This window comes from Erinaceus europaeus, chromosome 16 (assembly GCF_950295315.1).
Source record: "Erinaceus europaeus chromosome 16, mEriEur2.1, whole genome shotgun sequence".
NCBI lineage: Eukaryota > Metazoa > Chordata > Mammalia > Eulipotyphla > Erinaceidae > Erinaceus > Erinaceus europaeus.
The window spans coordinates 43,303,491-43,322,735 of record NC_080177.1 but is presented as its reverse complement, the minus strand read 5'-3'; the positions used below and the strand labels follow the sequence as shown (position 1 = coordinate 43,322,735).

General features: G+C 39.6%; 1 protein-coding gene across 2 annotated transcripts in view; it reads right to left on the bottom strand.

Moving 5' to 3' along the window:
* The window catches only part of NID2 (nidogen 2), an 80,230-nt gene extending 61,777 nt beyond the window's left edge, over nucleotides 1-18,453 (bottom strand). Inside the window, exons 1-3 of one of the 2 annotated variants that reach the window (XM_060174969.1) lie at nucleotides 17,934-18,453; nucleotides 17,008-17,316; nucleotides 5,933-6,165 (exon numbers count right to left, since the gene is read on the bottom strand). In XM_060174969.1, coding sequence (XP_060030952.1) covers nucleotides 5,933-6,165; nucleotides 17,008-17,316; nucleotides 17,934-18,149 — 758 coding nt within the window. In that variant the 5' untranslated portion in view covers nucleotides 18,150-18,453. The remainder of the gene's footprint in view (nucleotides 1-5,932; nucleotides 6,166-17,007; nucleotides 17,317-17,933) is intronic. The other variant, XM_060174968.1, reaches the window with a different exon arrangement.
* Nucleotides 18,454-19,245: the final 792 nt, after the last annotated feature.

Genomic DNA, 19,245 nt, shown 5'->3' with positions numbered 1-19,245 from the left:
TATAGTTTCATATTTGACTATAAAATTACATGCATCACAGGCAAAAGAAAGTGGAGCTAAAACACATTAAAAGGTTTCTGACAACAAAAATGATAAATAACATGAAAAAAGAATCTACATGAATAAAATATCTACAAGCCATATATTAGATAAAAGATTAATGTAAAAAAGATAAAGAATTGACATGACTAATTATTTTAATGATTTCAAAGTGTGCAGAGATTATGAGTAGATGCTTCTTCAAAGAACATATCCAGATCTCAAGAGGTGGGTCAGGCACCTTACTATGCACAAGGACTCACATTCAAACCCCTGGTCTCCATGTGCAGGGGGAAAGATTCATGAGCAGCAAAGTGGTGCTACAGATGTCTTTTTCTCAACCTCTCCTTTCACTCTTGATTTCTCTCTAACTCTATCCAATAAAAATTAATTAATTGATTAATTAAACAAACAGATACCCAAGAAGTACATAAAAAGGTGTTCCATATCACCAATCATCAAGGAAAAGAGAATAAAAAGCACAATGAGATATAACTTCCCATGAGGTAGAGAATAAATAACAAATGTTAATAAGAGAAACTATTTATACAAGCTAATATCTTATTTATACAAGCTAATATCCTACAGGCAGATAAAAACTGATACAGAAAAATAATTTTTTCCTTTTGGTTTCATAATTCACATGTGATCCTATAGTATACATTATTGTGGGACTATGTGAAAGCTTGGTAGAGCTTAGGGAAGCTCTCCCATCCTTGGATGGAGGTCTGGAAAGACACCCCACTTGTTAGCCTCTTTCCTTAGAGATGAGCCAAGAGGGAAAAATCTCCCAGACTCAGTTTCTCCTTGTTAATCTCCCAAGCTCACAGAAAGCCTAGAGGTATCTCACACATTAGTTCCCCCTGCTAGCAGGCCACATAGTTGCCTGCCTTAGGGTTCACTAAAAGTTCACACATCCACTTCACCTTTTGATCACAAAGGAGAACACACTCTATCATACACCCCTAACACCAGTGAAAAAACCCCAAATTCTATTTCCTTGTGCTTTTTGATATCTATGTTTTACATCAAGTTTTGTTTTTTCTTTTCTCTACCTCACCTTACTGGTTTAACCCCTATGCTTCTCTCAAATGCCTTTGGATAATTAAAATGCCTGCATCATGGAGACTAATCGATATGACCTTTATGTATCTGCATCAATTCTTGTCATACCAGCCCCCTACTATAGGGGCAAGCTGACCTTTAAGAAACCTGTAATTTCTGACATATTTGAAAAATGTTCTTTGTTTAACTCTCTATATAAACCTATACCCATCTCCAAATAAACGAGTGTTTGTACCAAAATACTCTCCAATGCCTCCTTTCTGAATCATGCAGTCACTAGAACTGGTGAGGGAGGATTGGAGACTTGCCCCCTAGCTGGATCCCCTCCATGGGAGTGCCAGCACAGTATAATGACTTGACTTACAATATTATGAAATACTTACTGCAATAAGTTTAGTTAACATCAGAATTTTTTTTTTTTTTTTTACCAGAGCACTGCTTACCTCTGGCTTATGGTGGTGCAGGGATTAAACCTGGGACTTTAGAGCCTCAGACATGAGAGTCTCTTTGCACAACCATTATGCTAACTACCCTCCACCTGAGAAAAATCTTAATTATAGAGTCTAGAAGTTTTTACAGATCTGTTATTTGTTAACAAAGATACTATTTACTAGATCATGTGGAAAACATTGTATAAGATCTCTTACTTACAAATAGGTAAAATGTATACGATAAAATTTCCTTAAATTGAACTATATGGGGTCAGAAAATAGCTCACATAGTAAAGTATTAATCATATGCAAGGACCTAGGTTTGAGACTTAACACTACATAGGAGAATGATGACTGGAACTAGGGAAGCTTCATGGACAGTGGAGTGTTGCTATTGTGTATCTCTCTCTCACTGTCATTCCTTTGCCTATCCAAATAAGGAATAATAAAAAAAAAAAAAAGGAGGAGGTTGGGAAGTCTCTAAACAGTATCATGCATACAAAGACTCCAAGTTCATTATCTGACACTGCATTTTAAAAAAGAGAGAGAACTATCATGTGATCCAGCAATTATACTTCTTAGTATTGTTCAATTAAATGGAATTACTGGATTATGGAATTAAATGGAATTACTGGACTATAATGGTTATGCAAAAGACTTTCATGTCTGAGGCTCTGCAGCTTCCAGTTCAATCCCCAGCATCACTGTAAGGTAAGCCAGAGCTGAGCTGTGCTCTTATCTGTCTTTCTGTCTCTTTTTCTCTTTATCACTCTAATTTAAATAAATAAAATTACTTATTCAAAAGGATATGTACATCCCTATATTTTATTATTATTTACAACAGTTTTTATATGGAAATAACATAACTTTCCATTGATAGATGGATAATAAAAAAGTGGTATATATGTGTGAGCACGCACGTACACACACACACACAAACACACACACACACACACACGAGTATTGGGCATAAATAAAAGGAAATACTTCCATTTGAAAAAACATGGATGGGCACTGAGGGTATTACAGTAAGTGAGATATGTCTGAGAAAGACAAATACTGTATAATCTCACTTTTCTAGAAAGAAAAGAATAGGCTCATAGAGAACATATGGGGCTGCCAGAGATGGGGTGGGGTGAAATTGGTGAAAGGAGGCCGAAAGGTATAAACTTCTAGTTACAAAATAAAAAGGTTATGGGAATGCAATATACACAGTTACATATAACTTAGCCATAGTTACTAATGCCATATTGTGTATTTGAAAGGTACTACTAGAAGAGATATTAATAGAAAAAAGTTTAACTGTGACTGGAGATAACTCAGTGCTTGCATGCCTAAGACTCCTTGGTCAATCCTTGGTTGCACCTGTGCCAGAGTGGTGCTCTGCCTTCTTTAATATGAAACTCTATATTATATACACAGATAAAATAAATCCTTTAAAATTTGTAGTTATAATGGCCCAGAAGGTAGCACAGTAGATAAGTATTAGACTTTCTGACTTGAGGTTCTGAGCTCAATCTCCAGCATTACAAATGCCAGAGTGATGCTCTGGTTCTCCTCTCTCTCCCCTCCTCTCTATCCCTAATAACTAAATCTTTTTTTAAAAACTTCTATGGTAAAACATGTTAACTGATTTTGTGGTGATCATTTCACAATATATGCAATGCTAAATCATATTGAACACCTAAAACCAATGTCATGAATATATACCTCAATTAAAAGGGGGGTTATCAAAGATCTATGTGATTTAATGATTAATAAGATAATAAATTCATTGAATCATTATAAGAGCAAGAGACCTTTACTCATTTGGATACTCATTATGTTTACTTCTTATAGCAGTAATATTTTTTCAGTACAGTCAGACAATACGCATCTCCCACTTCTATCCCCACTCCTCCTCTTCTCCTGCCTTCTCCCACTATATCATTATATATCTCATTATCTCTCCCCATTGAGAGAGAAAGAGAAGAGTGGGAGATATGCTGCTATTGTGATAATTAATTTTGGAAGAAAAATATGAGAAAAATATAGACTTATTATCCTTTAAGTATATTGTGTATACTAGTTAAATGATAAGAATTAATGTTTTTGGCAAGTGAATAAAAAGCACTAAAGAAGATAAGAAAAAACATGGATATCTGAAGACATCTAAATTATTGTCTCAGTAGAGGTGTTACAGCTGTGAAATTTCTTCTTTAAGTTAGAAACAGAAAAGTATAAAAGCTTCAAAGAGTAGAAAAATTATGGCAGATGACTAAATGAAATAACCTTCTAATTAAGTATAAATCATTTATCTTTGCTTTTGTTACTGTACATGCTGGGAAATCAACCAATTTGTCTTTCTTCTAAAAGTCAGGGACACTGGGAAAAGCCTATAGATAGAAAGAAAGGAAAATAAGGCTATAAACTGGGAGCCTTCCTAGGTTGCTAGAAGGATGAATGCTTAGCACAGTGCCCTACACATAATAAAAAATCAGTAATTAGTTCTTCCAGAATGACTTACTCTGAGCTCTCAAAAGTGTTTAAGATATAGTAAATATGTGGGTTCTACCATAGAAAACATCACTAGAATCAAAGCAAGTTGCTAAGTTTTTTTTTTTTTTTCATTCTACACTTAAAACCAGACTGGATGGAAAAATCAAAGATAACTAATATGGGGTCACAAAATTTGAAAGGAAATCAGGATTAGCATAAAACAAAACAAGTACTTCAGTGCTCAAAACTTGTGCTTAGATTTTAACTCTGCCACTTATAACTCTGAAGAGTAAAACTTAGTAAGATTTTTGGAATTTTAATTAAAATAACTCCAGAAACCATTTAGCACAAGATTTGGTGAACAGAAAATGCTAATTACTTAATTAATTAAAAATGCTCAGAAAATGCTGATTAAATGATGTTTAATCAGCTCTGAGTAGTCTATTTGGCTGTAGGGCCCACTATGGTAACTGTAACAATGTAAGGTTTTCTAGTACCTAGGAATGATGTAATGAAACTGACAACCAGTTATGGGAGACTAAGCAATGTGTGGTTTCTAGACCAATATTTAGGCTAGAAAAACATCAAAGATATTGGGGGCTGGGTAGTGATATACCTGGTGGCGCAAGGACCAGTGTAAGGATCCCAGTTTGAGCCCCTGGCTCCCCACCTGTAGGGGGGTGTCACTTCACAAGCAGTTAAGCAGGTCTGCAAGTGTCTATCTTTCTCTTCCCCTCTCTGTCTTCCCCTCCTCTTTTGATTTCTCTGTCCTAACCAACAACAACGACAGAAAAACAATAATAATAATAATAATGATAAACAACAAGGACAACAAAAGGGGAAAAAATAGCCTCTATGAGCAGTGGATTCACAGTGCACTAGGAACCAGGTTTAAGCCCCTGGCCCCCACCTGTGGAGGGTGGGGCTGGGGGTATGGGTTTGCTTCATAGATGTCTCTCTGTCTCTCTCCCTCAATACGTCCCCCTTCCCTCTCAATTTCCCCAGCTCTATCCAAAAATAAATAAAATTAAAATACTTTTAAAAATCAAAGGTATTATTTCATAGGCCTGAAATTAATAAATATTATTTGTGCTAATCTAGCTACTATCGTGATGTGGACTGACAAAGCACAAGAAGGTTTGTTTGTCTGACCTGAGCACTGTGTAACTCTGGTTTATTGTAGTGTGGGGGACTGAACCAAGGGCCTTGGAACCTTAGGCATGGAAATCTTCTGCATAACCATTATGCTATCTCCCCACCCCAAGAGGGCTTCTTACTGCACTAGCAGAGCTAGTCACCGATGGGACAAAAGAATGTGCTCAGTTATGGCTACCTCACGGAAACCAACCAACGTGATTTTAAATAATAAAGCCATAGAGAAATCCTGATACATATAAACATCTACTTACCTGTTTTGGTTTTCTCTTAAATTACACTACCCTTAGACTAACTCATGTCACGAGGAAGGTAGCACAGTAGTCAAGAGAAAGACTTGCACACGTGAGGTCCTGAGTACAATCCACCAGCTCAACATATGCCAGAGTGATGCTCTGGTTCTCTCTCTCTCTTCCGTAAATAAATATTTTAACTAAATAAATGATATAGAAGACAAAAAACACAACATCTCCTATGAAATTAACCTGGAAAGAACACAGTCTGTGTTATTATAGCACTGATATGGTCGTGTGGTTCTAAAAGCAATCTTTTTCATATACGAGTGTCCATGGCTCTGCAAAAATATACAGAGAAAAATATATCCTGCTCCTCCAAGAGTCTAATCTGTTCTGTATTTTGACCTGATATCTTCCTTGAAAGTCACCACCATATTATTTAATACTCTTTTGGCCTTTCAAGTTTGAGTAGCTTCTACAGGTCCTTACCTTCAAACAGAAAAAGAACCTAAGTCCTTTGTTACTTACTGGTAGAGATTTTTCACACTCTGTTCAGTTCTAGTCAAGCTGAGATAAGGTCCCTCTCTCTTCTGGTCATCAGCCTCTCCTCTGCAAAAGCCCACCCGGGCTGGAAGCTGGAGCTGGACGTTGTAAGATAACTTTGGGCGGGTTCCAAAGAACTGAAGGCCATTGGTAGGATAAAGAAAGAGGGCGTAGGTATCAGACTCATCAGATGCCAAAGCTGCCTGGAAAGTATTTAGCTGCAAAAAAAAAAAAAGGGGGGGGGGTATTTTTAATATAACAAAAGAAAGAAAAATAAAAAATGTAAGCAAAGAATCATAGTTTTCCTCTTTTTGGACTCGCTGTTTGTATTCTCTTTATATTTGTTATTCATGTTACAATTTTATAAACTATTTTACTGTTATAACCATTTTATCAATCTAGATTAACAATTAGACATAGGTAACAACACAGGTTTAAAATATTACAGTAGTATTTATTTATTTGAGAATTGCAGAGAGAAAGAAAGGAAGAGAGAAGCGGGAAGACCCGCTGGTCTGGCTATTCAGCTCTGACTTAAGGTGGCTCTGGGAATTGAACCTGAGGACTCTGAGGCCTCAGGCATACAAGGCAGTGCTGCATCAAGACTGAGTTATTTCTCTGATCAATGAATCATTTTTAAGGTTCCAAACTTTATTTCAGTGCTGAGAGTAAGGAGCAACATTAACCAGAATGTTCTTATAGTCACCGCCCTAGGCACTCATCTGTAACATATACTTACTTACTCATTCATGTATTTACCTACATGTTGAAATACCCACTATGGACAGGCATGGTGTTTGGTGCTGTCTGAGGAAAAGATCTCCTGACTGTCATTAGAATTTTGCTCTTCTCCACCCACCTTTCACACTAGCACCAGTTACCCTATCATCCTTTTCCAGATGAGGAAACAGAGCCATAGGTGATGGTGAATGTGCCAATGGCCAGGTACAGTGTGTACTGAGTAGGCCAGCCAGCTCAGAGCTGTTTACTTCACAGCACTAGGTCATTCAAACTACTCCTTTTTTTTCCTAAAGATTTTTAAAATATTTATTTACTTATTCCCTTTTGTTGCCCTTGTTGTTTTTTATTATTGAACAAACACCTCATCACAGACCCCTGCAAGTGTCAACCTGGCTTTGACCTAGCATGTTGTGATTGGGCCCTCCTCAATCGCTATCGAACAGGCCATGGCTGGTGCGCCGCTATGTTCCATCGCTGGGGAGCCAGAGACGACCCGAATTGCCCCTGCGGCTACAGACAGACTATGACCCACATAGTCAATGACTGCCACCTCTCCAGATTCAAAGGAGGTCTCGAAACTTTACATCAGGCTCAACCTGACACTGTTGACTAGCTACGGAAAAAGGGCAAACGCTAGAAGAAGAAGAAGAAGAAGAAGAAGAAGAAGAAGAAGAAGAAGAAGAAGGAGAAGGAGAAGGAGAAGGAGAAGGAGAAGGAGAAGAGGAAGAGGAAGAGGAAGAGGAAGAGGAAGAGGAAGAGGAAGAAGAAGAAGAAGAAGAAGTAGAAGAAGAAGAATTGTAGTTATTATTGTTGTTGGATTGGACAGAGAGAAATGGAGAGAGGAGGGAAGACAACGAGGAGGAGAGAAAGACACCTGCAGACCTGCTTCACCACCTGTGAAGTGACTCCCCTGCAGGTGGGGAGCCGGGGGCTCAAACCAGGATCCTTCCACCTATCCTTGTGCTTTGCCGCTGCGCTACTGCCCGGGTACCTCAAATTACTCTTTAGCACTCCATTGAAGGGTGATTTGTAGACTGCACCCCCCCCCACCCCAGCCCAAACTCTCTGGAGGCTCAGGTCTACTGCATCTTCATCAGACTATTTATTTATCATTTGTCCTCAGTACTTTGATGCTGATAAACATTTGCTCAGCATTTCCTATGCCTAGAAGCCCTCTTAAACTTCTAAATCTATACCTCTGAATTATTTTGTGATTCCTTATAGAATTTTTTTTTTCTGTTTACTGACCCTTCATAGCACAGCTGGAACTGCAGGAGAGTTCATGAAGAAAATGGCAGAGATCATAAAGTATGAGGGTCCAAGACCCCAGGTTGAGGTGGAGGGGCATCACAGAAGCAGCCTCTGAATGATAATAAACATAACAGGAACCAAAGCAGACAAGAGAGACACCAAGAGTCTGGACTAGCCACAAACACTACAGGACAACAACCAGGTCCACACAGAACCACTCCTTAAAGTTAAATTTATTCTCATATACTCAACAAGGCTTTTCTGCCTTTATCCATGTCCAGCTAGCTTCCCCTGCCAAATGATCTTAATGAGGCTTGGTTACTCAAAAAGATGCCATATTTAGGACTCTGAGAGCACCTCTCTCACTGAATCCTACTCATTTTTACAATATAAAAGGAATTAAGATGCTATTTAAACTGGTGAGAATAAATCTGGTGAGAATAAATCTTACAAAGGCCAAGAAGAGACAAGGAGGTATTTAAACAGGTTTTTTCAAATTTATTTTTAACGAAGGAGAGAGAGATCAGAGAACTGATCAGCTCAGTTTCAGGTGTAAATCTGGAATCGTAGAGACTCAGACATGAAAGAATTTGATTAATCATTATGCTGTGTCCTTGGCCCTTTAAAATGGCATTTAAAATATTATTTTCTAAATAAAGTGACATTACCATTAAGCTATCTACCCCTGCCCTAAATAAAGTAACTTTTAAAAACATTATTCACCACAAGTAGTGTTATTTTCCCATTTTACTATGCTGGAAAAATAGAAACAAAAAAGAACATCACATTACACTAAATAAAATATCAAACTAGAGGTATGTGGCCTGCATTTGGGTCTGTCCTTAGCACTACCTCACTACCATGCACCTATATGATGGCCAAGCTCTCTCCAAATGTTAATTTTTCCTTCCAATATCTAATTTCTAAGTACAGTTTTGAACTTTTGCTGATAGGGCAAAGATACTCAGGTGTCAAAATATAGTTCAAGGAAAAACAAGATAACACACATACTTTTTTTTATTTCCCTAGCAAAGGAAAAATCACCTTGTCCTTCTTTAATCTTAAGTTCACTAACTTAAAGATGGAGAGTCTAGTATATTTGTCATTGTTGTGCCTGCTGATTGTTTCATCAACAAAGCTTGCCTTTTCCTAAAACAGAGAATGTTTTTTGGAATTTCTCAGAGCTAGGAAGCTATAACTTCTGCCAAAAGTAAACAAAGGCTGTTCTGCCACATGTCTATATGTAAGATACACTACATCATCCATTAATGTTGACTCAGTAACTTCAGAGTTTCACTTTAGTCAGAATACATAAATTCAATTAGGAACAGACATGTTTTGGGTGGGGAAGAAAAAACCTATTTTAAAAAGTTAAGTTGAACATTCCTGCCACTGATTACCCATAATAAATGTCAGATAGGAGAAAATCCTGTTTCTAAAGTTAGAGGAAATCTATAAGATAAGGAAAGTCTATAGACTGTGAAGGAATTGAAGTGGGTGGGGGAGGAGAAGAAAAGTAAACATCAGAGTTGTGGAAGAGAAAGTCTGGCCTTTAACCGTGGGACCTCAGTATGTAATACTTTAACTTACTCTTTCTGTCTGTCATCAAATTCATTTCAAAATGCCGTCTCTGAGACAAGCACTTATTAAAGGTGGCATTCATTTATTCGACTTGTTGCCACTAAAACAGGCAAATAGAACAATCTTTTTAAATATACAATTTGAGATCCCAATGTACATGCCAAAACAGTTTGGCTATTGAAAAACCACCCATTTGCCAAATGATCACTTTCAAAGTTTTCTTCTGGTTCCACAAAATTCTACATCTAATTGCTAAAGGACCCACTTCACAAAGTCCAGAAAGGCCCCTCCTCCCCAAGCACTTTTTGACTGACTTCCAGACCGGAAAGGTCTTCACATTCCTAGAGATAAGCCTTTGCAAGAATCCCACAAGCTCTGTCTCTGAAGAGAAACCCTTAGATGGGCTGCCAAACCCTACATAAGGGTCACTGGTCCCCAACTCCCCCAGGAGCCCAGAAAAGAGAGAGAGGGGCCTCCATGAGAAGAGGAACAACACAGAGAGGATCAGGGTCAGTGGATGCACAGCTGCAAGGTTCCTGCCATCCTTTCATCAGAAAGAGAGAAAAGCCAGAGCCCCCAGCAGAAAAAAAGCAAGAGTCAAACTCTCTGCACATAGAAGACATTATCAATCAGTGCTGACTTCATACTCACAGAGCCAGGGTGCTGGACACAAACAATGTCCCTCTGTGAGTTTCTAATTCTTCTGACTCAATTAATATCAGCCATTAGGCAAAAGATCATAACAATGCCATTCCTATCCCAAAGGGCTTTCTCCTATGATAGCTTTAAAAAAAATCCTAATGGGGCCAGGTGGTGCTCATGCTGTACAGCACACAAAGTACCCAGGTTTACCCTGGTCCCCACTTGCAGAGGAGAAGCTTCATGAGCAGTGAAGCAGTGAAACAGTGCCATAGGTGTCTTTGCTTCTCTGTCTCTCCCTCCCTTTCTGTCTCTGTCTTTCAACCAAAGAGAGAAATAGCCATGGAAACAGTTGAGTAGTTCAGGTGCCAAGCTTGGTGGCAACAAATAAACTAATAACATTAATAGAACTATGATTGTGTTCAATGGAATACTACTGGGCAATAAAAATGAGATTGCAACTTTTGGAACAAAATGGTCAGAACTGGAGATAATTATGCTAAGTAAATACATAGGTAAAAGATAACTACTAGGTGGTTTCACTCATGTGGGATATAATGGAATAAAGCAAACAAAGTTAAAATGTAATAATGAAACTGTCTCTTAGCCTTCATGAAAGCTATGCTGGTTATCAGGGGGACACAGACCTTTGGTGGAAGGTTTGTTTGGTGACGTATATACTTTATGTTTAAAATGATATCCCTAAAATCATATAATTTTATAAAATATTGTTAAACCACTAATAAAAAAATGAGGAAAAAAGTAGAGAGATCCCAAAAAGAGTCAGAAAGTTCTCTCCCATCTTCTTTTTCTTAATTTTTAAAAAATATTTATTTATTCCCTTTTGTTGTCCTTGTTCTTTGCATTGTTGTAGTTATTGTTGTTATTCATGTCATCGTTGTTGGATAGGACAGAGAGAAATGGAGAGAGGAAGGGAAGACAGAGAGGGGGAGAGAAAGACAGACACCTGCAGAACTGCCTCACCGCTTGCGAAGCGACTCCCCTACATGTGGGGAGCCGGGGGCTCGAACCAGGTTCCTTACACCAGTCCTTGAGCTTTGTGCCACGTGCACTTAACCCGCTGCGCTACCACCCGACTCCCCTCTTCCATCTTCTTTAGAGAGACACACTCTCTGATTGTATCATCATTGGCCTCTGACCCCCTCAAATTTGGTGTTAATACTAACCTCTATGCCTTAGTGTAATTCTTCACATGCTATTATCCCTGTCATGTACAAAATATCCTTCATTTTTCTTGAAGACCCTGTCAATAAGTCAAAGATAAACATCCAGTGCTATCATGTCCTTAGTATTATTTCTTTTCAGATGTGGTTGGTAGCAAAATTCAGCTTTCATTAACCAACTTCTGTATCTGGTTCTATTTTCTATGTTTCATAGCCATATCTCAGACAGACTCAAGCTAAACTTTCAGACAATAGATCTTCCACTTTCTGAACCTCAGATCCAAAACACAAAAGACAGTACAAAGTCTAACTTTTATCTCTGTAGACCTAAGCCCATCTGTCAATGATAACCATCCTTTGAAGAAAGTCAAGGTGTCTCAGCCCCTTGTTGTCTTAGGTTATGGCCCTACAACTACCTTCTGCTATTTCTCCAGCCTCAATCATCTTAACCTTTTCCCAGAACATGCTCTAGCTCAGAACAATGTCATCTGTTACCCATTCTCAAGATCCATTCTAACTTAGATTCCAGGTCAGCAACATTCCCCTTACCATACATATCTGTATAACACAGTTCTCTATAACCCCAATTTCCCAAACAATAGTAACAATAAAATACTACTTACCAATAAATAACTAAAAATACTACTTAACACCCCCCCCCCCCCACACACACACACACACACAAAACCTACAGTCAAAATAAACTCTGGTCCTCTTTATGGCACCCATCATTAAGTTCTTTGAAGATTAACACCATGACATCACTGCTCTGTTAAGGACATATGACAGTTCAAGGAGTCTCAGATTAATTGAACTGATAAACACTATTTGTTCAGCTATTTTTAGATGAAGTTATACTTTGACATTCCTGCAATATCAGGTACACCATCCAGTCACACTCACCATGAATATCCATGGAAAGAAAGGACAAGTAAAATTGTTAAAATTGGCAAAGATGCCATTTTCTCTGATATCCTCAGATTTCTAGTAACTTTGCATAATGAGGTTAGTGTGCCAAGGTATAGGAAGGCCATGTATAGGACTGGGGAGACAGCATAATTTTTAAGCAAAAGACTTTCATGCCCTAAGTTGTGAGGTCCCAGCTTTATTCCCCAACAACACCAGAGACCAGAGCTGAGCAGTAGACCTATTAAAATAAGAATTCAAGTCACAGGGCTCTTTAAAGTATTCAGAGCCGTTAGCATAAGTAATTGAAAAAGCATTCTCTCTGAAGTTTCCTCATCTTCCTAAATGAAACTATGTCTGAAGCCAATTTAGCAACTGGCAATGTCTGAATAATAATTTTTATTAGAAAAGTAAAAGAGATGAAATCTATAAAACTCTTCACACTCCCCTCAGAAACAAAAGACTAAACAGAAGCTACCATTTAGAAAACTTTGTATTTAAAGACTTCTTATGCAAAGGGTTTACATCACAGAATCCTTATAAGATAAACAAAAGAACTAAAATCTGGTTCTATCAAGACAATTCAAGAGAACACAGACTGTTTAAGTATCCACATTCATTAAGTTAAAATGGGAATACAATGAATACTTAAAAATGTCTCCTTAGAGCTGGGTGGGGGTCACAGGCTGAGTCATCAAGCATATGCTTTGCTTATGTAAGGCCCTAGGGGCTGATCTTTGGCACTGGCCTTTCTCCAGTCTTACTCTGACAATGACTGACAGATTAAAAAAAAATGTCAACAACAAAATTGCTATCTATTGTACAGATTAGGAAACTAAAACTGAGGCTTCCTATGTTAATTCTTTCAAATATCCTTATCTTTGTTATCATTTTTTGTACAAACATTGTCTAAGCATTATTTCCCAAGATATATATAACACTGAGGAAAATAATTAACAAAGTCACTTTGTATTATAGTTTTGGTTTCAAATAGCCCTGATAAAACTGAACTCTTAGAAGTTTCAGAGTGATTTCATCTCTTAGTTCAGTGTTGTCTTTTCAATGTTGAAAAAGCAGCTCGGGGAAGTTATCCTGCAGGTAGCATTCAAGACTTGTATGTATAAGTTTAATCTCCATACCACACAGGATGGAGTGAATCCCTGATCTCTTATTTATTCTATTTCTTTTTCACTCTCATTAAAAATTAAGTCTTCAAAGAAAAGTCATAGAAATAAAATAAATGCAGCTGAATTCTCCTCAAATCATTAGAATACTAGTTTGGAAAAAATAAGTCATCAAAACTATCCTTGGCAGTAAATTTCATGCCAAATTTGTTCTTGCATAAATAAAATATCGTTCCAAGAACTTTTTTGGTACTAATATCACACAGAGGTAAAGAATTTAAACTTTTTTGATTGCAAAGTCATAGTTATCACTTTTTCTACCTATATCACTTGTGCCATGGAAGTGAATTCTGTGAAAAGTTCAAGTGATAATAACAAAAAGGCAGAAAAAAACTTCAATAAATTTATATTTTAAATCTGATTTAGCCTCACTGACCAGAATTCTAAACAACCACTTTAACTTCTGTTTACCTTTGTCTTATATTTATCTGGTAGAACTGTTTTGGGAAGATCATGATAAAGTGTAAGAATTGATGTGACAGCTTAAATAAACAGCATATGTAGTTATTTAAATTATCACTCTTTCATGTTAGCTCTAGCCTTCTCAATACAGTTCAAAAGACTCATCTCCTGCTATCTCTTCAGTAATAATGTACAATGTGTAACGTCCCAAATACATTACACTTTATAGTACATACAAGAAATGTCAAAGTGTTTCTCTACTGGAATACTCCATTCTGCTTATCTTGGATTCAAAGTTCTTCCCCACTGAACCCTCTCCAGCTGAAACCCCTTAACTAGGAAGAACTAGTCCTCTTAAGTCAAGATGCTACTATTGAACTATTTATTATCTATTATCTGTTATATTATTAACTATCTCTTATCTACTACCTATTCAACAATAATTTTTTTCTATTAAAAACTATGTTTTTTGTGATGTCTTTCCTACTTAGTGCACAAAACAGATCTGTTGGATAAAGCTCAATAATATCTAGATGTAAATTACATACACATATGACTATACTACATAAAATAAATATTTAAAAAGAGAAACTGGAAGAAAACACAATAAGTACTAGCAGTGATGATCTCTGGTTAATGATGTTTATATTCATGGTTTTCTAGATTTTTATGTGGTATAACTGATGTAGTATCAGTTTAATTTTTAACATGTTTTAACCTATAAACAAGTGAATGAGGGCCTAGGTGGTTGTGCACTTGGTTAAGTGCACACATTTCAGTGCTCAAGGGCCCAGGTTTAAACCTCTAGTCCTCACCTGTAGGGGAAAAGCTTCCTAAGTGGTGAAGCAGGTCTGCAGGTGTCTCTCTGTCTCTTTCCTTCTCTATCTTCCACCTCTCAATTTCTCTGTCTTTATCCAATCAGAAAGACAGAAAGAAACAAGTGAATGAATAAAATATCATGGTTTGAGTGTACCTTATTCATTTCCCCCCATCTTTGTGTGTGTGTGTGTGTGTGTGTGTGTGTGTGTGTAGTGATAGCTTACCTAGATGGTGCACTTGCTTTGTCTGTTAAGTGCACAACCCAGATTCAATACCAATACCCATCACACTGGCACAAGTTTCCTTACCGTGGTATCTTTCCTTCTGTTTGTCTCTATCTGAAGAAATTGTCTTGGAGTAGTGACATCCCAGTGATGAGGAAAATATATATAAAAAACAAAACTATATGCTTCTTGTGGGAAAAAAAGAATGTCAAGAGCAACACATTTAAGACTGAAAGATATTTCACTGAATAGGGTGCATGCCTTGCCCTGTACACTACCCAAGTTGGGTCCTAGCATCATATTGAGTGCCATGGCACTAGTGGGATGATCTCCCAATTTACTTCTCTTTATTTTCAAATATTTTTGTTTATTTATTATTGGATAGACACAGAGAGAAATTGAGAGGAGAGAGAGAGGTAGAGAGCAGGAGAGATAAAGAGACACCTGCAGCATTGCTTCACCACTTGCAAAGCTTCTCCACTTGGAGATTGAGGGCTCAAACCTGGCCCTTGTGCATTGTAACATATGCACTCAACCAAGTGTGCTACCACCCAGCCCCCTCCCACTTTATTTATTTTTATTTATTATTATTTTTTTTATTGCTCAGTGTTTATTTTTCTTAGTATGGCCTTAAGGTATCTTCCTTAACAGGATGAAGAACAAGAATGGCCACCATCTTAAACTATTTAGTGGGCAAGTTCCTTAATCTTTCAGGAGTGATATGCACTACCTCTTTAGGGCTACTAAATACTCTGATGAATCAATATAGAGATACATTGTAAGAATTTTAACCAGTGGAGTATGGTGTGTTAGATTCAGGTCTAATTTCATGGAAGGAATCCATTGCCTGTCTCCAAGATAGTCCCCATCTATCAAACCACCCTATTTCCACCTGATAGTTATTTGGAGTATTGCAAATGTTTCCAGCAAGTCTGAAGATTGGGAATCTGAGTTGTTTTACTTTCTCAGGTAAAGACTATAAAGTAAGTTGAGGACAGTCTCTTTCCTGTAAACTAGTGCACACATAAACTAGTACAAAGAGAGAAATTTAGGGGGGAAAAATCTAGCAAGAACCTTATAAAAAAGACACTTTCTCTGACCCATCCCTGTCACTACCTGAAATGATAGCTAAGGATAAGTAACAAAGATTCCACCTTAAAATTTTTTTAAAAAAATTTATTTATTCACTTGTTTTATTGTTGAAGTTATTATTGTTGCTATTGATGTTGTTGGAAAGGACAGAGAGAAATGGAGAGAGGAGGGGAAGACAGAGAAGGGGAGAGACAGATAGACACCTGCAGACCTGCTTCACCACCTGTGAAGTGACTCCCCTGCAGGTGGGGAGCCAGTGCTCGAACCAGGATCCTTATGAGAGTCCTTGTGCTTTGTGCCACCTGCGTTTAACCCTCTGTGCTTAACCCTCTGCGTTATCACTGCACTGCCAGATTCCACCTTTTAAGAAGTGCTTTGAAAAATTACTTATAATGGTGAAAATTTGGAAAGAACCTTAATGACCCCTAAGCACAATGGCAACCCACTGGGTAGAATTCTATACAGACAGAAGTAGTGATGCATAAATACATTTACTGGCTTTAAAACATACTCCAAACACAGTATTTAATAGGAAGTAGGTAACAAACAGTAGATGCATAGGTATAGAAAGGAGTGGGTGGGGGAACCTCTGGAAGATACACATGAAAATATTTTAACAGTGGTTATCTTTGAGTGGTAGGAAAATGAGTGGTAACTGTTCTCTTTTAAACTGCTTGCTTTTTCTGATGTCCTTCAATGGACATATCCATAATTAGAAATAGTTCTCGTATAGTTAAGAAGTAATTCTAGAAATAAACAACCAGACAACTGCCTTGGGCTCTGAAATCCTTTGCTTCTGCACGAGTCTCCTCATAGCCCCTAAGAAGCTTTCCTTGCAGGGACCACTCCTCAGGCCTTCAGAATAAAACTGGAGACAGCAAATTTCTTAACTTCAAAGTCATTTTAGGCATGGTGCCACATCAGGTTCAACCCTAGAGTAGATGCAGAAGAAATTCCAAGCCTGTGTCTAGGTCCAAGAAGTCAAGCCCATCCTATAATTCAGTTGGTTCAGTGGTCAAGCATCTCTGTTTACTTACCTCTCCCGAGGGCGTGGCCCCTTGCCTGGTTTCCTCATAGGCGCCCACCTGCTCCCAGGTGACCAGAAAGACTTGGGTGGGGCTGAAGTGCCCGGCGGTATGCCGGAAACCCCTGTGCACGTAGCGGGCGGCCAGATCCCGCATCTCCTGGGAGGTGTCCTGACGGTACAGAATCTGGCCCCTGCCCTTGCTAGTGTCAATGTCGGCCAGGAATGGGGCAATGGCGGGGAAGTCTGTGGGGAAATCATCATCTACATACTGGGTCTCCCTGGGGAAGTCTTGGGTGGAGATGATGCCGTTGGTGCCGACCTGCGGAAGGAGCGGGACAAAAATGTGACACTGCAAGAAACTCCAGGGCAGCCCCCACAAGTCTAGCCAAGTGCTCCCAGCCTGCTTCACAGGAGCGAAGGAAAGCTTCCTCTTTCCCCATCAGCTAGAAGTCTAATTCCAGATACAACAGAGCGAACAGGGCAGCCAACTTCTGCGGGTTGTCCTACCTACCACCCCAATTCACAAAGAGGTGCATTCGAATTTCAGAAACGCTAAAACCTGTTCAGACAATCTCATTTCCCTCACAGCCCTCAAGAAAACTTCCAGGTTGGAGGAGGGGACATACAATTTTCAAAACCTTAGCAACCCAGACTTCACTTCTGCCTCTGCTGGGGTCGCTAGGTGCCTGCGGAACAATTCTTGCCCCTCCGCCCGGTCTAAGGAGCAGCAAGCAAGCAGCAGCAAGCAGCAGCAAGCAGCAGCAAGGCTGCGAAGGACGCTGCGGAACAGCTGGGCGCGCGAACTATTTCCTTCCCTCCAAAGGCAGGGGTTCAGTGACATGCACACCAAGTGAGACCCCACCCCACCCCCGTGGGTGGGGAGAAGAAGCTGCTAGAAATTCTCCCGAGTCCCTCACCAGGAGGGACTAGACTTACGTAGAGGTCTTTGAACTGGGCTTCATAGAAGTGCAGAGGAATCGCTAGACTGACCGCAGCTGAGCTTTCGTCGTCTCCTTCCTGCAGCAGCTGGTCCCCCCGAGACTGCCCATAGGGGAAGAGCTCTCTCGGATGCAGCGCAGCAGCCCATGACGGCAGCAGCAGTAACAGCAGCAGCGGCGACCTTTGGGTCACCGGGTCCCCCCGCAGAGTCATTCTTGCCCCTCGACTCAGCGCTTCCCGCCCAGCCTGACCAGCAAGCCCACTTATCCTCTCTGCTCTGGCCTGCAACCTCGATCCCTGCGGGTGCCCGGGCTGGGCGGGACTCGGCGCCCTCCGAGAGCGATGACTGGCTGTGGTCCTCGGCCGACAACCAATCACCGGCTCTGAGAAAGTCAGCCAGCGGCGTCCACATCTGGTTCTTGTTACAAGATTTCTAAGACAGCGGTCTTGAGAACTGAGGTGCTCGCAAGCCCCAGGCGATGGCTACTCTTGAGTTGCTCTTGCCAGTCTCGGCACCTCGGGGTTACTGCCCACACACTAGCCCAACACAAAATGGCCTGCAATGCAGGATATCTACTTCGCTGCAGGAGTGGACCCTCGAGGTGACAAATGCAGCTGCTGGCTGGTGCTTCACACCACCGCCAGACAGGACCAGGGTGTGGCGTGAGAGTGCTGTTTGCATGCACGTCCCCAGAGAACCAAAAATCAGAGACTGTTGTAACAATGTCCTTGGAGGCTTTGCTTCACCCCTTAAGAAGTACTCCTTTGTAAGAATCCAGGATGGAAGTGAGGGAACTCATAAAATGCTGGCCTCCCAACGTCAAAACTGAGCCACCCTGCCGAAAGCCAGCCAATTTAATCAAGGATCCTGACCACCTCCCATAAGGATTAGCACTCTTGGAAAAAACATGAAACGGGACTCTCAGTAATCAGTGTCATTTGGAGATACGGGATGAATGCTGTTTGGGCATCAAGCAGGAATGGGCAAGGATCCAGGGTGGTGCGACTCTGGGTCTCTCCACTGCTGTCAGCACTGAAGTTGCGTTCACCTCGTTCAGTCACAGAGCTATCAGTTACGGAGGTGGTAGTAACTTGAGATACTCCATAGGACTGGAAACCACAAACACCTAAACAAGCTGAACAAGTGTGGGGGAACACATTCACCAAAAAAATCCCTTCTACTAAGCATCAGGAGTCAGAGGAGATTGCATTACCACTTTTATTATCAAGAGCTTGACATTCCCAGATAAACTATTTTCTTTCTCCGTGGTTTCAAGAAAAGATGTTTTAAACGAAGGAGGAAGGGGGG